Source organism: Caretta caretta, chromosome 3 (genome assembly GCF_965140235.1).
Source record: "Caretta caretta isolate rCarCar2 chromosome 3, rCarCar1.hap1, whole genome shotgun sequence".
Taxonomy (NCBI): domain Eukaryota; kingdom Metazoa; phylum Chordata; order Testudines; family Cheloniidae; genus Caretta; species Caretta caretta.
Window position 1 is genome coordinate 148141294 of NC_134208.1, and position 19746 is coordinate 148161039.

The 19746-nt window shown below is 42.2% G+C and overlaps 1 protein-coding gene across 6 annotated transcripts in view; it reads left to right on the forward strand.

The window, feature by feature from the left end:
* LTBP1 (latent transforming growth factor beta binding protein 1) overlaps window positions 1-19746 on the forward strand; it is a 379724-nt gene that overhangs the window by 27068 nt on the left and 332910 nt on the right. For all 6 annotated transcript variants that reach the window (XM_048843595.2, XM_075127005.1, XM_048843599.2 and 3 more), the window contains exon 3: window positions 9413-9701. In XM_048843595.2, the coding sequence (XP_048699552.1) occupies window positions 9413-9701 (289 nt within the window). The remainder of the gene's footprint in view (window positions 1-9412; window positions 9702-19746) is intronic.

Genomic DNA, 19746 nt, shown 5'->3' on the forward strand with positions numbered 1-19746 from the left:
AAAAAGAAAACTGGATGAAGGGAAGTCATTTTACTTCTCCCCAGGGATTTTAAAACATAATCCAGGTGCCTGAGATTTGGTGTGTTGTCATATTTTAACCAATAGGTAAAACTTTATTTTTCAGATTAAACAAGTTTAAATAAAACCAAATAATAGAGTGAGCAGAAACAGTTCATATCATCATAGGATTCACGAAGTGTAAGAGTTATCAGACAACATGGTGGCACAGGCATGTAAACATAAAGAGAAAATTGAAAAATCAAGTGCTTTACAACAAAACTATTAGCATTAAGCTTAGAAAACAGAAACTTGGATTGAACTGGCATTCATTAGGTACAAAATGAGCACAATTTACATGCTAATGGCACAAGAGAATGTAGCAGGAAAAGCAGCCAAGAGATGTAAGATAAATCAGCTCTGCACTTCAGTTTACCCCTATACCACTCCCTGTACTCTGATGGTAAAATGAATCTCTGGGCAGAAGACCAGCACAAGGCCTTTCCACCACTTTTATCTCACTTCAGCCTCAGGGCCTCAGGCTGGCCCTCTGCAGAAGGGTGAATTTCACCCTCCACAAATACGAAATCAGTGTAAAGTTTACTACTTTGCTACTTATCTTGCCATTTTCTAACTAATTTATACCCGCATTACATTATTATGTACATCACTGCTGAATTTTGGCCCTAGTGCCCAATTTTGCTCTTATTGAAATCAATAGCAAAACTCCCATTGACTTCAAGAGGAGGAATGTTGGTCCCATAGTTTTGCTATCAGATCTGTACTTTAACATTCCACATTTTAGAAACTCAACTTTGTGGAAAACTGGTGTTTAAACACAATAATCACTGCACATCTAGTTGAAGTTAAATTGTAATAATTATTTGTGGCATGTTGCAGATGCCTGCTTTGGGTATTTATAAAAATAAAGAAGTCACTACTTTTTTTTTTTTAATAGTGGGTAAAAGGAGACAATAGACAGTTTTATGATGTATTACAAATGCCCATTTTGTCATGCTATGATCTGATAGCAGTCTATGTTGTTGTTCAGTATCTTCAATAAAAGGGCAGCTGGGAGTTGCTGTGTCGACACAATGCAACATTTTTTTAATCTGCTGTTACTGATCACATAAACAGTTTGACTAAAATTTCTCCCCATAACATATATTAGACATGCTGCTGCCTCTTCTTGTTTTATAGGAGGCAATGATAGAGTAATGCCGTTTGTTCCACAATGCTTCATATGTTTTATATACAAATTGGAGAAACTCTTTGGATTTATCCTGCTGTAAATGAGATCAGAATCTGGCCTGTATGATTAGAAATCAAAGATTTAAAGAATTTCAAAAATTACTTTCTTAGGTGAAAGAAGTTACTCTGATTTAAAAACAGAGTTCAAATTCTACTTAGTTGTATTAGTGTAAATCTAGAATAACTCCATTCACTTCAGTAGAGTTACTCAGGATTTATGTTTGTGTAGCTGGAGCAGAATTTGGGATGAGGATCCTAATTCTTTCAGTATTTTTGGCAAAATTAGGAATTTGTCATCTGAATTACCATTTCATTTTCTTTTTGAGTATGGTAGGAGTTTTGTTTATATTTTCAGATGTCCTGGTTGATTGTTTTGTTATGTAGGCTGGGGCTGTTTTGGGTGGGTTGTTGTCTTAATTTTGTGTGTGTTTTTAAACTTGTTAAAGAACCTAGAGGTTAGGATAGGTGATTTTAATATATTTTAGGTATCAATAGAACACACATTTTCAAGGTTCATAAAATATGACTGATTTTATTTTTTTTTTTTTATCCCTGGCTCCTACCCAGAATGGATGATATATGTCTGTTTCTGTGTCTGCATAACTTTATCAGCTTTTTATAAAGTGTCTATCACCCTAGCATCTGGATGTTGTGCAGGGATTGCAGAAAAATGACATGATCTCTCCAGAGGGGCAACTGTTCTGTCTTACTCTTGGGTTAGCCACTGAGCTCCTATCTACCAACAGGTGTGTTTAATAATGCTCTAGCTATGGAGAAGTAACAGTGTGAGCTTCCCTTTTCCACATGCATTATCTGGTGATTTCTGTTTGCAACTCTCTGATCCTTTATGTCATGATTTGGCAACATGAGTCTATCCATATTAAAAGAGAAACAAAGCAGTATGAAGAAATTTGGCATTTCCTTCATTGAGTGTCTTTTTGAAGGTGAAATACAGTGCAAGTAATTACCCTCTGATTTGCTGAGCTAATGAGTATGACAGTTATCCAGTAGTTTCTATTTAATATCTTATGCTGTGTGGAGTGTTAAACAGGTGATGAGGTAGCCATTTTTATATTGTATCAAACAGAATTTCTGAAACTGATAAGCCACATTCTTTGCTTCCTTTTTGTCTAGACACAGGCATTAATTAATATACACAGAAGTCCATTTATCCAGTGGTAGCAGTGTACTTAAAATCATTTCTTAAATTGTGATAAAGGCTTCCAGTGGTGAGACTGATAGATTTTCATTTCTTCATAGCAATGTTGACATAAGGGATTTTAGATGGAAGTAGAAGATGATTTGTGTATTGGAATGGTCAAGTTTGGCCATTAGCTGTGCAGTTCCACTTACTTTGTCATTAAACCTCAAGTTTGAAGAGTATTGTGGCACGCTTAGCAAGTGTTAGTTCTTCTGGATTTCTCTTTGAGGTCAAAGGTCTGTTTATTCAAAGGTCATGTACATTGGCCAAACCAGACAGTCTCTACACAAAAGAATAAATGGACACAAATCAGACATCAAGAAATGTAACATTCAAAAATCAGTAGGAGACCTTCAATAACAGACTTAAAAGTGGCAATTCTTCCAAAAAAAAAAAAAAAAAAACTTCAACGAGAAACTGCAGAACTGGAATTAATTTATAAACTGGACACCATCAAATTAGGCCTGAATAAAGACTGGGAATGGATGTGTCACTACAAAAAGTAATTTTTCCCTCTGCTAATACTCGCACCTTCTTATCAACTGTTGGAAATGGCCGACGTCCACCTTGATTGCATTGGTCTCATTAGCACTACAAACGTAATTTTCCCTCCAACAGACTCCAGTGAGAAACAGCAGAACTGAAATTAATCTGCAAACTAGACACCATTAAATTAGGCTTGAATGAAGACTGGGAGTGGATGAGTCATTACACTAACTAAAAACTATTTCCCCATGTTAATTTTCCCCCTGCTGTTACTCACACCTTCTTGTAAACTGTTTGAAATGGGCCATCCTGATTATCACTACAAAAGTCTTTTTTTTCCCCCTCCTGCTGATAATAACCCACCTTAATCGATTGGACTCGTTAATAGTTGGTATGTCAACCCCTCACTTTTTCATGTTCTGTGTGTGCAATATGCGTACGCGCGCTCGCGCACACACACACACCCTACTGTATATTCCACTACATGCATCTGATGAAGTGGGCTTTTAGCCCACGAAAGCTTATGCTCAAATAAATTTTAGTCTCTAAGGTGCCACAAGTACTCCTCGTTCTTTCCCTCTCTCGATATTCACCCTTTCTTGAGACTAGGCCACTTCCACCTTAATTGAATTGGCCTCATTAGTACTGACCCCCACTTGGTAAGACAACTCCCATCTTTTTGTGTGTGTGTGTGTATAGACACATACATATACTACTTACTGTATTTTTCACTCCATGCATCTGATGAAGTGGGTTTTGGCCCATGAAAGCTTTTGCCCAAACAAATTTGTTAGTCTCTAAGGTGCCACATTTCAGAGTAGCAGCCGTGTTAGTCTGTATTCGCAAAAAGAAAAGGAGCCACAAAGGCTCCTCGTTGTTTTTGCTGATACAGACTAACATGGCTACCACTCTGAAACCTATTTAGAGAAGGGTGTAAAAAGGGCTTTGAGAAAACAAATACTCTGTTTCTTTTGTTCTCATTCTTCCATATTTAGGATAAGATTTTCAGAAGCACCAGAGGCACTTGTGCTCCTAAATACCTTTGGTGCTTTTGACAGTCTCCTCTTTAACAGATAATACTGGATTAGAATTAGGAAACTGTAATGAGTTCATAAATTATATATGCAGGCCTTTATATTCAGTTTTGATTTGTGTTCCAGATTCAGAAACATTCTTCACCATGTCTGCCCTCATCTTCCCTAGCCTTCTCATACATCAGAGGTGGGCAAACCACGGCCCGAGGGCCACATCCGGCCTGTGGGACCCTCCTGCCCAGCCCCTGAGCTCTTGGGCTGGGAGGCTCGCCTCTGGCCCCTCCCTCACAGCCTCAGTGAAGCGCGGCACCGGCACAACACTCTGGGTGGCCAGGCAGCGCAGTTGCAGAGCCGCGGCCTGACCCAGTGCTCTGGGCAGCGTGGCTATAGCTCCACCCAGCCACCGGTGCTCCAGGCAGCGCGGTAAGGGGGCGGGGAGGGGTTGGATAGAGAGTTGGGGGTGGTGGTCAGGGGGCGGGGGTGTGGGTAGGGGTCGGGGTGGTCAGAGGGCAGGGAACAGGGGGGTTGGATAGGGCAGGAGTCCTGGCGGGGGAGCAGTCAGGAATAAGGGGGGTGGGTTGGATGGGGCTGCAGGGGGCAGTCAGGGGTGGGAGGCCTAGGGGTGGTCAGGGACAGGAGCAGGGCGTAGTGGATGGGATAGGAGTCCCGGGGGAGCTGTCGGGGGTGAGAAGCCGGGGGTGGGGTCGGATAGGAGGCAGGGGCTGGGCCACGCCTTGCTGTTTGGGGAGACACAGCCTCCCCTAACTGGCCCTCCATATAACTTTGGAAACCCAATATGGCCCTCAGGCCAAAAAGTTTGCCCGCCCCTGTCACACATCATGATGTTTGGGACGGCTGTCTTAGTCCTTTCAACTCACTCTTCTAGCTGTTTCACTACCCATTGTTAGCCCATGGTACTTTTTCTTTCAGTTCCACTTTGCAAGTTCTATTGAAATATTATTGGCAAAAATGCTATTAAAGATTCTAGACTGCATTTTCTAAATATGTAGTATTTTTAATTGGATTGTATAAGATTCACTTCTGCACTGTACACACTAGCAGGTTATTGCTGTTGGAATAGTTTGAAATATAGTTATTGATTATGAATAAGGCTGTGAGTCTGTCAGGGAAGTCATGGATTCTGTGACTTTCTGGGACCTCCATGACTTCTGCAGCGGCCAGCGCGGCTGGCCCAGGGGCCGCCTGAGCAACTTGGGCAGCCCCATGGCCAGCCTCACTGGCGGCTGCTGAGGCAATCTCGGGCCACCGTGCCTCTCTCGCCCGCCCCCACCCCAGCAGCAGGAGTTTGGGTGTAGGAGGGGGCTCAGGGCTGGGTCAGGGAGTTGGGGTGTGGGTGAAGGGTGCAGGCTCCGGGCGGCACTTACCTCAGGTGGCTCCCAGGAAGCGGTGACCTGTCCGTTGGCTCCTAGGCAGAGGCATGGCCAGGGGGCTCCACATGCTGCCTCCGCCCCGAGTGCTGGCTCCGCAGCTCCCATTGGCTGGGCTGTGCCCCGCCCCCAAGCACTCAAGATTTAGTCAGGGGTATAAAATATAAGTAATGGACAGGTCATGGGCTGTAAATTTTTGTTTATTGCCCATGACCTGTCCATGACATTTACTAAAAATATCTGTGACTAAAACCTAGCCTTAATTATGAAACGATAATTTTGGGGATACTGTGGCAAATTAATAAAACCTGAGTCCAGGGGCAAAATGCAACTAAAATATTTAGTCAAGAAGATTTGTTTTTATATTATAAAATATATTTGTTGCTGTAAATCCTTATGCCAGCTTTCTGAGAGAAGGAAAAAAAATCTCTCCTTTAATCAACCAAAATATAAACAAATGTAACAAACAAATATAAACAAACTTTTTATAAGGGACCATCTTTTTGTTCTTTGTATAGTGCTTAGCACAATGTGTCCTGGTCTATGACTGGGATTCCTGTGTGCTACAGTAATACAAATAATAAACAACAACATAATATTTAATGTTATATTCCTCTGGTACCAAACTTTCTTCAGCTATGTAAAGTTCAAGAGGAGAGATGTACCACTGAAGAACATGTTTATTAAAGAAAACGACAATATGGAAAACACAAGTTGAGGTTTCATAAAATATTCTGATCCCAACTTAACACTCAGGTGCATGCACCATTAACTGGAAAATTCTCAGTGACTAGCACCCAAACAATCTTAATTTGACCCCACATTTGTTTTAAATATTTTAGGGACCAATCCAACTTTCATGGAAGTTCCAAGGAGTCTTTCCTTTGACTTAAATGGGTATTGGCCCAGGGCCTTGCATATATTTTTTAACATAAATTTGGATAATTGAATATGCTTGTGTATTTATTCTGTGGTATCAGATTTGATGGTTTGTTATGACCTAAACTGTTCCAATTTTAAAATTGTTAACATAATGTTATAATTTGGTATCAGTTATGTTTAGTCTATGTTTAAAGAATAACTTTATCTCTAATGATATTAGGGGTATATAGAATTATTATGCTCAATAAAAAGATAGTAATTTGACTGGGATTACATTCTACAATAATGGGGGCTGTAAGAAATTACCTTTAGATAGATATTTGAATTACATTAAGGTTGTTTTGAATTGTTTAGTGCAATAAATTTTAATTTAATTTAAATTGAATTGTTTTCAGAAGTAGTTGGTGACGCTCATTGAAGTGGGGGATGGGATGTAATGATATGAGTTTTCTGATAGATTCAGACAGAACAGCTCTTTGCTGAATAGACTGCAACGTTGATTGGAAAAATAAGGCACCATCCTTGGGTGCAACACAACAGTTCAAGTAGAAATTACAGGCTTAAAACAAAAAGAAAAGTACATGTTAAGACACCAGAGAAGAGCTGGAGCTGACCAAAAATAGCCAGTATTGCAGAGAAAGAAACCGCTTTCAAATTCTGTGAATACAATATCACCGGTAACACTGCAAAAAAGGAAATCTCTGTTTGCCAGTTGACGTTTGTTGGTTAAATGGGATTGAAATATTCTGGTTTAAGTGGGCTAATGAAAGAGATTACCCACGCAGACCACTAGACTGTTTTGTTGCAACTCTCACATAGCTGGAGATTTGTTATAGGGAGTTTACTGCATCAGGATTAGCACAATTTTCATTAATCATTTTTTCCTCACATAAATTAATTGTTATGGTTAAGCAGGTGTTAGGCTGACGCTGGCTTTGAAAAGCTGTCTGGCATTGCTAACCATTGTAACTAGACATATTGAAAGATCTGTTGAGACAGGAAGGAAGGAAAATGCAGAGATTATGGTATACATTATTTGTCTGAAATTTGAAGACAATATGATTGTTTTAAAAAACAAAACAAAACACCAAAAACCCTGCTTTTTAGTTTAGATGGAAATTGTTCCACCAACTTTACTACACATGGCATGAATCTTATTTCAAAAGGGGAAAGAACTGTTTTCTATTTTAGAAGAGACAGTGTTTTGTTTAAAAAGCAAACTACTTTGACAGAAATTGAGCAAAACTATGTCCTCCACCAAAAGATAGGGAAAGTTTCTACTTGCTGATGGTTCAGGAAATCACAGCAAGGAAAAAACTTGGTGATCTTACATGATAGGTAGGATAATGTAACTATACATTTTGTTGCTTTATCTCATTGATTTACAATGCTGCTACTGATATTTATTATTACTATTACGCTCTATAGAAAGTTTTTTTTGTTTTGTTTTGTTTTTTCTTTTAAGGCCAAATTTTGGGCTTATGGGTCTGTAAGGGATGCAGTATATCAGTGGCTCTGTCTTTCCAGACTATGGCACCCCTTTCAGGATTCTGATTTGTCTTGCGTACGCCAAAGTGTCCCCTCAATTGAAAATTACTTGCTTACAAAATCAGACATAAAAGCACAAAAGTGACACAGTACACTATTACTGAAAAATTGCTTACTTTCTCATTTTTACCATGTAAATATAAAATAAATTGACTGGAATATAAATATGTGTCCATTTCAGTGTATAGTATATAGAGCAGTATACAAAAAGTCATTGTATGAAATTGTAGTTTGTACTGACTTTGCTAGAGCTTTTTATGTATCCTGTTGTAAAACTAGGCAAATATCTAGATGAGCTAATGTGCCTGTTGGAAGATGTCTGTGTACTGCCTGGGTATGTATACCGGGGTTGAGAACCACTGCAGTATATTCTTACTGCCACCTGTACTGGTCCTTCTTTCACTAGGCTGACTGATCCTGATGTATAAGTGGGTGCAGTTTGGGATAGAAGGGAGTGGAGTGAGGGACATCAGCTTTGTTTTTGAGGTTGGAGGTGGGCAGCAGGCAGCCACCTCTCAGAGGGTTTGTATACTGCAAGATTTGCAGATACTTGATAGTCTGTTAATGGCTATAGAACAGCTGGGGCCAGGATTTGCAGGGTTTGGTTATTTGTTTTCCAAGATGGTATAGATGCATGCAGTTAAAATTTTAGGGAAACAATATGGTCCAGGAGATTGAGCATGAAGATGAGAACTTGGAGTCCTTGAGTTATAATCCTGACAGACCTAAATAATCATTTTGATAATGCTAAGAAGCTGGGTTTTGGAGACCGACATTCTCTATCCTCTAGTTCTTTCTCAAGTACTCTATAAATTGTGCCATGTTTGTTCATGGGGGTATTACATTACTTAGCTCTGATGGAGGTTTTGCTACAGTCTGACACACATGCTTTGAATGTGGTTAAGGATTCATTATTGTGCTTTCTCATCAAGGAAAGCTATTTTCTTGGCAGTGTTGCTAGCTAGTGCTAGGACCACTTTTATGTATACATTTTTTTTTACACTATTACTATGGCATATGTATGTAAGAGGAGTTTTAGTCTCAGCTTTAGTGAAAGGGAATAGGTGAATCATTTTTAACCTTTCTGTTCCTCATTTTACTGATCTGTGAAATAAGTGGAACAATTTCTAATAGTACTTATGGCATTTTTTTTGGTGCATTGAATATTTGTAAAGAGAATCTGGTTCCTTGTGTCAATAATGAAGTTGCATAACTTGCACCAATTTGATATTTAGTGGGTGTGCAAAATGTGTCCAATTTACACGTTAAAAGATGGAAAGCTGGGAAATGAAGCAGAAAGCTACTAACAGGAGGGTATATAATAAAGTAGGCTCCCACAATTTATCTTCTGTTCTGTTCTTTGTTCGTCAGCCTTCTGCCCGTCCTCATGTAAGCACACCCCTTGAATGTCAAATCAATGCGAGTGTCAAATCAATGTGAGTTACACATCTTTACCACATATACAGTTTTTATATCACTGCTGAATTTTGTTTTCAACCTTGAGATTTAATTCTGTCTTTGGGAAACTCAGTAATGTTGCCATTGTACTTTGAGGGAGGGTTTGTTTCCATCATGCTTTGCTTCATCGTTACTTTCTAAAATGTCTTTTTTTTTTTTTTTCTTAGCTAACTGTTCACCACCATGCCAAAATGGAGGGATGTGTCTGCGACCTCAGCTTTGTGTGTGTAAACCAGGGACGAAAGGTAACTCCTGTGAGGATACTGTCACGCAAGATACTTCTTCCACCGGAGGTCAGGGCCCTCTGGCACCACCATGGCCAATTCCTCAGCAGGCTGCTCAGCAGACTTTCTCTCAGAAGGTACAGGTTCCACAGAAAGTCAGCCCAGTGGCTCAGATGACGTTCACTCTCAAGCAGAAGCCGCCTGTTGGATTACCTCAGCAACTGCAATCACAGTAAGTGTTCTGCCCATCTTTCTTTTAAAATATATTAGATTTAGGGAAATGCATAATTTAAAACAAAATATTATTCCTTTTGACTGTCTTTGCAAAGCTGAGAGACTATTTATTAGCTTGGAGATTTTTTCAAAGAGTTGTTGTGTAAAAGCATCATTTATTCTATTCTATTCTGTTTTTTATTTTATTTTATTTTAAAAACCTCATTAAGTAGATCCACAGGGCCTTTTATAATATATGGACCGAATCCATTCGATGTATGGGAGAAGTGCCATTAAAGTCAATGAACCTGATTCTCTTCTCATTATGATTTTTACACTGATGTCACTATGTTGACTTCAATGGAATTTACTTTTAATTTACACCTGTGTGAGATGAAAATAAGGCCCAAAATGTCATAACTGTTGGAGTTTAATTGAGAACAGAATCCAGCATAGTAGGACTATGCACATGAACGAAGAGAGTAAAATTTGACCTTTACATTGTACTCTGGTTCTTCGTGGCTTTTTCATTTATGATCTTAACGGCTAGAAAAGTTTATTGCTTCTTCATGGTAAGGTTCACAGATCTGTCAGGATGCTTATTTCAGCCTGTTCGGAACATGGGGGCAGAACCTGTCACTGGCAACAGGGGAATTCTCCCCTCCTTAAGTTCGTTCCCTCCAGTTTTTTCTGCCTCCACATCGCCTGGTGGCTCAACCAGGCCTCTCTGCTGCAGCACTTTCCTGAGGGAAATGCCAAACTTTATTTACAATGTTTAGATTAACAATTTGGCTCAATAATGTAGCTGTCTAATTCTGTGCTGTATCTCAGGGCTGCGTTTACCTTTTGGGGAGACTGTCTCCTACACTCTGCTTCCCCTCTGAGGCATGGTGCCCCTGTACGTTTGAGGGAGAACTCTGAGCAGAGAAAACCCAGAGACAAAAGGCATGGTCTGTGTCTCCTGCCTGTTGTGTCTGTTGCTCCTTGGGAGGGTGTAAGAGAGGGATAAGGATTTCCTGTCACACCTAAAAGATTGCTGCTGCTGAGTCACCATGCCCTAATGTCCAGGTTATTGTTTCCATCTTCTGTTTAAGCTGCCATGCCTTGTCACTGCCTCTATTTCTTCCTCCAGCTGTTGTCTAAGGAATGAGGAGAAGGACAGCATCCCAGGTGTGGAAGAACTGGCAGGCAGTAAGGGGCCTCTTGGCCCACTGTAAAAGGGGTATGCCTGCCCTGTGGCTCCCTCTGCCTTGATTTCCCTATCACAGATTCTCAGGAATAATCCAGAGGTTTATACTCAATAACACACATCTTTTTTGGGGACTGGTTTATTAACTTAAAACAAATCCAAGGTAGCAGGGCCCAACTATGAAATCGAAAGACTCAAGGAAGCTAGACCTCTTCAGCATGAAAGTGTATTACACTGGGGGGGCTCCAGCTTCGGATTGCTAACCAGCAAGTGATCCTCAGTAGATGTAACTTTAATTCATCTTGTGATGAAATATTGTGATGAAATTTGAGAGTTAATCCCCACAAATTCTAGAGCAGAATTTGCAGCTGTGATGGAGGGCAAGGAAGTGACATGGACCTCTTTACAGGCTTCGCTGGATGCGGCAGACTTAGCCATGTGAACAGTGTCCTCTGCCATAGCCATGAGGGGGAGCTCATGGCTCCAAGTATCGAGCCTCCCACAGAGGTCCAGCAAACAATTCAGGACCTGCCCTTTTTGGAACAGACTGATTCCAAGCTCCGTAGCCTAAAAGACTCACCCCTGTCACACAGAAGAAACATTTTAAGTCCTAGCCCCCTCCACTCTTTTATCGTCCCCAGCCTAGACAGGACTTCTCCAGAAAGGGGGGTAAGAATGGCAGGCGCAAGCCTTGACTAGGCAATCCTCTGACTCTAAGCACGCCTTTTAAGGGTGTGCCCCAGGGGCGATACACCAGTCCAGTAACTGGATTCTTCACCTCGTTTTCTGAACCGTCTGTCCTACTTCTATCGTGCTTGGGTCCAGATAACTTCACATCGCTGGGTTCTCCACACAATAGAAGTGGGATCATTCTCTCCAATTCCACTCCTCCCACTCCCCTTCCCAGTCCCTCTTCAGGTACCCTTCTCACAAGCAACTCCTCATGCAGGAGGTTCCTCAGGAGCTAAGGGGCATTTACTCCCGATATTTCCTAATCCAAAGGGGGTCTCTGACCCATTCTCGACCTGCGAGACCTCAACAGATTCATGAAGAAGTTGAAGTTCAGCATGGTCTCGTTGGCCACCATCATCCCATCCCTGAATCCGGGGGATTGGTAGCCACCCTAGACCTGAAGGATGCATGCTTCGACAAATTGATAGTCCCAGCCCACAGATGCTTTCTCAGGTTCGTAGTGAACTGCAGTCGTTACCAGTTTACAGTCCTCCCCTTCAGCATGTCTGCAGCCCCTCAAGTTTTCACCAAGCGCATGGCAGTCGTAGACACCTTCCTGAGAAAAAGGCAGGTGCTGGTATTCCCATACCTTGACGACTGCTTGGTCAGGGGCCGCTCCACAGTACAAGTGGAACTACATGTCAGCATGCTAAGGTGTACTTTCAACAGGCTGGATCTCCTGCTTAATGTACAGAAATCCACTCTATTCCCTATCCAGAGAATAGAGTTTATCAGGGCAGTGTTGGACTCGGGTCAAGTCAGAGCCTTCTTGCCAGAGTCTTGTTTTCAGACAATGCACGACATCCTAGAAGGCTTCAGGCAGTACCCCACCATTACAGCAAAGAATTGCTTGACGCTCCTTGGTCATATGGGATCTTGTACGTACATAGTACAACACGTGAGGCTGAGGCTCAGACCTCTCCAGTGCCTGGCTGGCATCAACTTATCGACCTGGCCGCGACAGCCTGGACAAGGCGGTCACATTTCTACCATAAGTTCTTGGGTTTCTCCAATGGTGGATCAGTCCACAGGCGGTGTGCGCAGGAGGTCCCCTTTGGCAAACTGCATCCCTCGCTGTCCCTGGTCACAGACGCATCAGGGATGGGGTGGGGAGCACATCTGGGAGAGCTCAGGACACAGGGCCTTTGGTCCCAAGCCAGCTCTCACTTCACATCCATGTCAGGGAGCTGAGAGCGGTTTGCCTGGCATGCCAGGACCTTCCAAGCCCACTTGAAAGGGAAAGGTGTGTCAGTGGTGATGGACAATATGACTGCAATGTTTTATATAAACAGACAGGGCGGAGCTCGCTCCTCTCCCTTATGTCAGGAAGCCGTCAAATTGTGGGACTTCTACATAGCCCACTCAATACATCTGGAGGCATCCTTCCTCCCGGGTTCTCAGAACAAGCTGGTGGACCATCTCAGTAGATACTTCCAAAACCACAAGTGGTCCGTTCGCCTGGACATGGTGAACACCATTTTCCAATGGTGGGGAGTTCCCCAGTTGCCACAAAAAGCAACAGTAAGTGCCTGCAGTTCTGTTCCTTCCTGAATTACCATCCGAGCTCACTTGTGGACTTATTGCTCCTCCCCTGGAGGAACCACCTGTTTTACACATTCCTGCCTATCCCACTTGTCCACAAGGTTCTGCTCAAGATTCGCAGGGAGGGGGCTACAGTCATACTGATAGTGCCAGCCTGGCGTCGATGGCAGTGGTATATCATGCTTCTGGAGCTATCGGTGGACACCTCAATCTCCTTGCCCTTACTTCCGGACCTGATCACTCAAGTCCCCGGCCATCTCCAGCATCCCAACCTTGAGTCTCTCCACTTCGCAGCTTGGAACCTTCATGGTTAAACCCGGTAGAGCTAACGTATTCCGAACCCATTAGGGAGGTTCTCCTTGGCAGTAGGAAACCTTCCACCAGGGCCACCTACCTGGCCAAATGGAAGAAATTCTTGATCTGGTGTTCGCAGAGCTGCACCCCTTTGATGCAGTCATCAGTAGTCCAAGATGAGAGGTATCGGCTACACTTAAAGAAGCAGGGCCTGTCAGCCTCATCAATAAGGGTTCACCTCACCGCCATTTTGGAAGTCCACCCAGGAGTCACTGGTCGATCAGTCTTCGTTAACCCAATGGTCGGTCAGTTTTTTAAAGGTCTTGACAGATTATACCCACAAATTAGGCAGCTGATCCTTGCTTGGGACCTTAATCTGGTTCTTTCAAGATTTAATGAGGCCTCCCCACTTAGAGCTCCTAGTGATTTGCTGTTTACTTTATCTGTCATGGAAGTTGTCATTCCTGGTCATAATAACATAAACAAGAGAGTGTCTGAGCTTAAGGCCCTAACTTCTTACCCTCCTTACACCGTTTTTAACAAGGACAAAGGTGCAGCTTAGGTGTCACCCAGCCTTTCTCCCAAAGGTCGTCTGTCAGTTTCATGCGAATTAGGACATTTTTCTCCCAGTTTTTTTTTTTTTTTTTTCCCCTAAGCCACACAATCAGGAACAAAGACTCCACTCTTTGGATGTTCGACAAGCACTGACCTTTTATATCGAACGCACGAAGCCATTTCGTAAGTTGAACCAGCTGTTCATCACGGTAACAGACAGGATGAAGGGCTTCTTGGTATCTTCTCAAAGAATTTCATCAAGTATCATGTCCTGTATCTGGGTATGTTATGATTTGGCAAAGATACCTGCCCCTGCACTGATGGCACATTCTACAAGGGTGCAGACCTCCTCAGTGGCATTCCTGGCCCAGGTCCCGATTCAGGAGGTTTGCAGGGTGGTGACATGGTCCACGGTCGACACCTCCAGTTCCTGTTATGCTGTCACCGAGCATGCCTGGGACGATGCAGTATTCGGCAGAGCTGTGCTTCAGTCAGCGATTCCATGAACTCTGACCCTGCCTCCTAGGTAAGGCTTGGGAGTCATCTATTTGGAATCAACACGAGCAAGCACTTGAAGAAAAAGTGGTTACTTACCTTCTCATAACTGTTGTTCTTCAACATGTGTTGCTCATGTCTATTCAAAGACCCACCCACCTTCCCCTCTGTCGGAGTATCCAGCAAGAAGGAACTGAAGAGGCGGTGGGTCTGTGGGGACCTATATACACTGCTATGAAGGCGCGACTCTAGGGAGCTTCACAGCCGACCCAAGGGGTACCACTAGGGGAGAAACCTTCCGACGACTGTGCATGTAGCAGGTGCACACCTACTTGGAATGGACATGAGCAACACATCTCAAAGAACAGTATTTATGAGAAGGTAGGTAACCATTTTTTCCCAGCTATCTTAGTGATACAATGGGAAACTTTATGGAATGCAGAGGCTATTCAGGAGTCAAGGAGAAGAGTCAATTTACAATCCTGACTCCTGCCAGACACTACAGAAAGGAATACAACTCACATGACAAGCTGAAGCAGTCCATGGAGTACAAAAGGAGAAAATATCTGTTTGCAAGAGGTAGCTAGAACAAGCACAGGGTCAGTAGCTTCCCACTGTTGCATCAGAGCTATCGGCAGGTCTTCAAATTAGCTTTACCTGGAATTAGGCCCCCCCCAGTTGGTACCAGGTTCTCTCAATTTGGGAGCAAAAGAGCTTACATGTAGCTTTGACTAAATGAAATCACTGGACACTGCCCAGAGGGGTACCCAATAGAGCTGTACAAGAATTACAGGAACAGCTTTGTCCCATTCGCAGTCTCAGCAAACCATGGAAAGGTCACAACATGAATGATATCATCTACTTCACATCAGAGCACGGAAACCTGTTTCCCATCCTGTTTTTATCCCCTGAGACTCAGGGTTCTGCTCTGCTTGTTGTTATCTGAAAAATCTAAATAAGTTCCTCATGGAGGCTTGTCTTCAAAGTATTCCCATTTTGCCATCCTCAGACAATTCTTATGTTTTGCAGATGGATGGCAGCTTTTTTCTTTTTCCAGCTTTGATGATTACCATTACATCTGCTTCCAGGATCCCTCTCCATGATCATGGTAGCACTAATATTGGCTTTAGGGAAGAAGAAAAAATTCACTTCCAGGACAGAATTCTGATGAAAAAACTGAACAGAGTGAATGTTGAAGACAACAAAGTATCTTCGATTCAAGACAAAACAGACACCTGGTTCAAGAGAAGTCCATTCTAGGTCTGTGTTGAGGATACAAGGTCTCATCTCAGAAGAATGTTAACAGAAGATGAAGATTGCCATAACTGAAAACAAGTGGTGTCACAGAAACAAAAATTCAATTCTTACTGGAGCATGTTGGGAATTTTGATCTCATACACAGGCATGCTTTTATGATCCAGAGTTCATATTATACCTATCTAGTAATTCTGGACATTCCCGCCTCATCTCCCCTTATCTCATCCATTGGCAGAGATCCAGCTCCAGTTGTATATTCTCTACTCCCACAACTAGTGAATGCAGAGAATCAGGTTGTTTTTTTTTTTTAAAGGATCTTCCCAATTCGGTTCAAGGAATTGGAACCAGAAGGAGAGAGCACGGTATCCACCATTCGGAATGCAATGATTCATTGAATTCTCAGAGCTTTGAATAACAGACCTGTTCTGGTCAGGACAGTCAATGTGTCTGATTATGTTCTTCTTTCCGGTTATTATGAAAACTCTATCAGCTCTACTCCAGAGAAGTCTTCTGTTCTAGGTAGAGCAAAATTTCCTGTTTCTATGTGCACTGCTCACCAAAGGAGAGATGAACTCAAAGACTTACATGGGAGAAGTTAGGTTAGCAGAGTGGTTCTGACACCCAGAAATATTTTTCATTGTAAGTCAATTTGGAGGGCTGGTGACCATCATCTTTGGATCTGGAAACAGTAAATAAAGTACCCTGCCTCTCTGTATGTCAGGACCTGTGTTGCGAGATCGTGAATGACATCTTGCAAAGCCAGGGAAGGTCCAAGCTATGTGCCGTCCTACCTATTCCACTGATCCCCTAGGGAATACAAAAGATAGAAGTGAGAGAACAGTTGTGAAACTGTTTCTGACTTTTTGGTTAACCTAGCCTGATTCACCTAGCTTTGGACCTTCAGATGTGTCTGCATCACAGAAGAGCTCTGCTACTGTAAGACCCACCCTCCACTGGGGATCAGACTCATTTATTTGGATGAAGTGATTATTGTCTCATCGAACCCAAAAGAGAAGTGAACAAATAGAACATATTCTACTGACTGGTGCAAAGTCCATAGTTTAACTGCCATGTTAAACGAGTGAAACGGCCTTGAGTGGCCATAGCCAGGAGAGCTTGATTGTGGATGTATGAGTGTCCAAGGAAAAAGGTCAAGTCTCTGTAGTATAATGCTTTCATCATGTTCAAGAGAAGAAAGTTTTTGTACAGATCCCTATTTTAGATGCTTCCTTAGGATGTCACTTTATCCAACCATGCAAGGTCATAGAGCATGATCTTGGAATCTCATTTTGCTCTGTACAACGCTACCGATATTGAAGCTCTGCAGAAGGTGATGTTATGTTTCCTACTCTCTAGGGTAGGCCTCCAAGGGCATACTGTCTAAAATCACATGAGTATTCTTTATTGGAAGTTGGGAACTTTCTCTAACTAAACCCATTAATGTACTTTCAAATCAGCCTGGTAGTCCCTCACAACTGTCATAGCATTCCTTTCCAAAGTACATTCAAGAAAAATTCAAGAAAAGTTCAGTCCTTAGGAATAATGCAATATTAGGGCAGAGTAGTGGTGACTGCTGTACTGAGATCTGCTAGATGGCCATTAGTTAACCAAATTCTACATATTAATCATCCAATCTTAGTGAATGACTTTTCCTTTCTTTTGGCTGAAGTCTTCTTCGGCTTTTATTTTAAGGGGAGGATGGAGGAGATATTTATATGTAATCTTCTTCATTTTGGATGTGGCATGGAATGTTTTGGACCTTGAGGTTATATACAATTAATTTCTTTTCTTTTGTTGTGGTCCTGTTTAGCATATGATCTCAGCTGTGCTTGAATCATACTCTTGTTAGATTTTATCTATTATTTGCTATTCTTAGCAGTTTTAGGTATTTTAGATACTTTTGTCTAGGGTTGGGGTTTTTTTTTTTCCCCCTGTGGTTAGAACACTTGGCTCCATGACAAGCTCTGTCTTGGTATTGATCACATGGCAGAGCTGAGAAAGGGGTTCAAAAGGTGCCCTGATATAGTTTCTGAATCCAGTGCCTACACCAGGGATGATTCTTTCTGGAAAACATAAGAACGGCCATAGCGGGTCAGACCAAAGGTCCATCTAACCAAGTATCCTGTCTTCTGACAATGGTCAATGCCAGGTGCCCCAGAGGGAATGAACAGAACAGGTAATCATCAAGTGACCCTGTCACCCTTTCCCAGCTTCTGGCAAACAGAGGCTAGGGACACCATCCCTTTCAATCCTTGCTAATAGCCATCTATGGATCTATCCTTCATGAATTTATCTAGTTCTTTTTTGAAACCTGTTATAATCTTGGCTTTCACAACCTCCTCTGGCAAAGTGTTCCACAGGTTGATTCTGCGTCGTATGAAAAAATACTTCCTTTCCATTCCTCCTAACTGATGTGTGAGGTGTAGATCTGGCTCTTATTCTAAGGGCTTACAAGGATCAACAAGTGAAATATCAGACCTTCCTGATTAGGAAAGCCGTGTGTGTGACATCTGTGGGCTAGGGCTGGTTCAAAATTTTTAATCTATACTGTTTTTTGAGGAAAAATTGGGTTTTTAGCTCCGATTTTTTTAAATTTTATTTTACTTATTTATTTTGGCAAAAAGTATCGGCTTTCCACAGAACTTTATTCCCCCCCTGTGAAAACCCCAAAATACTTGGATTTGAAATGCTGCTGCAGTCCCTCATGGCAGTTTTCATTTGCTTGCCTCATCATGACCCCATTTTCCTCTATGGGCTGGGCTTTCGGGCCATGGTGCACCAAGGCCGGGGACTCCCCAATGCATTGTTGCCCCTCTCCAAGAGATACAGATTGTCCTGAATCATGAGAGAAGAAGTCTGATCAGGGAGCCTGGCCTATAGAGGAGTATTGGAGCAGGAAGCACCTGATCTACGAGTCCTGTCAAGCACCACAGCAGTATTTCCAAATAGAAAATTTTAAGTTTCTGACAAAATTTTTCAGTATTTGAATTGTTCAACTCCAGTGGACCTATTAGGTGACCATGACCGTTGTTCCATGAAGAACTCTAGTTGGTTATCTTTGACTTCCAAAAGCCCAAATGCAAGTGCTTAGAAGTCATTGACTACAGTTTTGACACTGCTGCTGACCATGTAGCGGAGTTCTGTGTCTAGAGATTCTGCCTGAGAGAAAAAAGTCCACAGAGGCTTTGAACAGTGCCATGCTCTCTGCAGTATCAAGGCTTTGATCCTTGGTATTTCCAATCTCAAGAGATCAAAAGTCATGAGAGTAGCCCAAAAAATCATAATGAGGAGTCCAGGGGCACCTTAAAGACTAACCGATTTATTTGGGCAGAAGCTTTCGTGGGTAAAAAACCCACTTCTTCAGATGCATGGAGTGAAAATTACAAATACAAGCACAAATATACTTGAACATGAAGAGAAGGGAGGACTTACAAGTGGAGAACTAGTGATGACAAGGTCCAATAATTGATGAGGAGGTGTCAATACCAAGAGAGGGAAAATTGCTTTTGTAGTGAGCCAGCCACTCCCAGTCCCTATTCAAGCCCAAATTAATGGTGTTAATGAAACTTAACAATTAAATTGCAAATGAATTGTAGCTCTGCAATTCCTTTTTGAAGTCTGTTTTTGAAGTTTTTTTTGTTGCAGGATGGCTACTTTTAAATCTGTTGTTGAATGTCTAGGGAGATTGAAGTGTTCTCCTACTGGCTTTTGTATGTTACCATTCCTAATGTCTGATTTGTGTCCATTTATTCTTTTATGTAGAGACTGTCCGGTTTGGCCAATGTACATGGCAGAGGGGCACTGTTGGCACATGATGGCATATATCACATTAGTAGATGTGCAGGTGAACGAGCCCCTGATGGTGTGGCTGATGTGGTTGGGTCCTATGATGGTGTCGCTAGAGTAGATATGGGGACAAAGCAGGCAATGGGGTTTTTTACAGGGATTGGTTCCTGGGTTAGTGTTTCTGTGGTGTGTAGTTACTGGTGAGTGTTTGCTT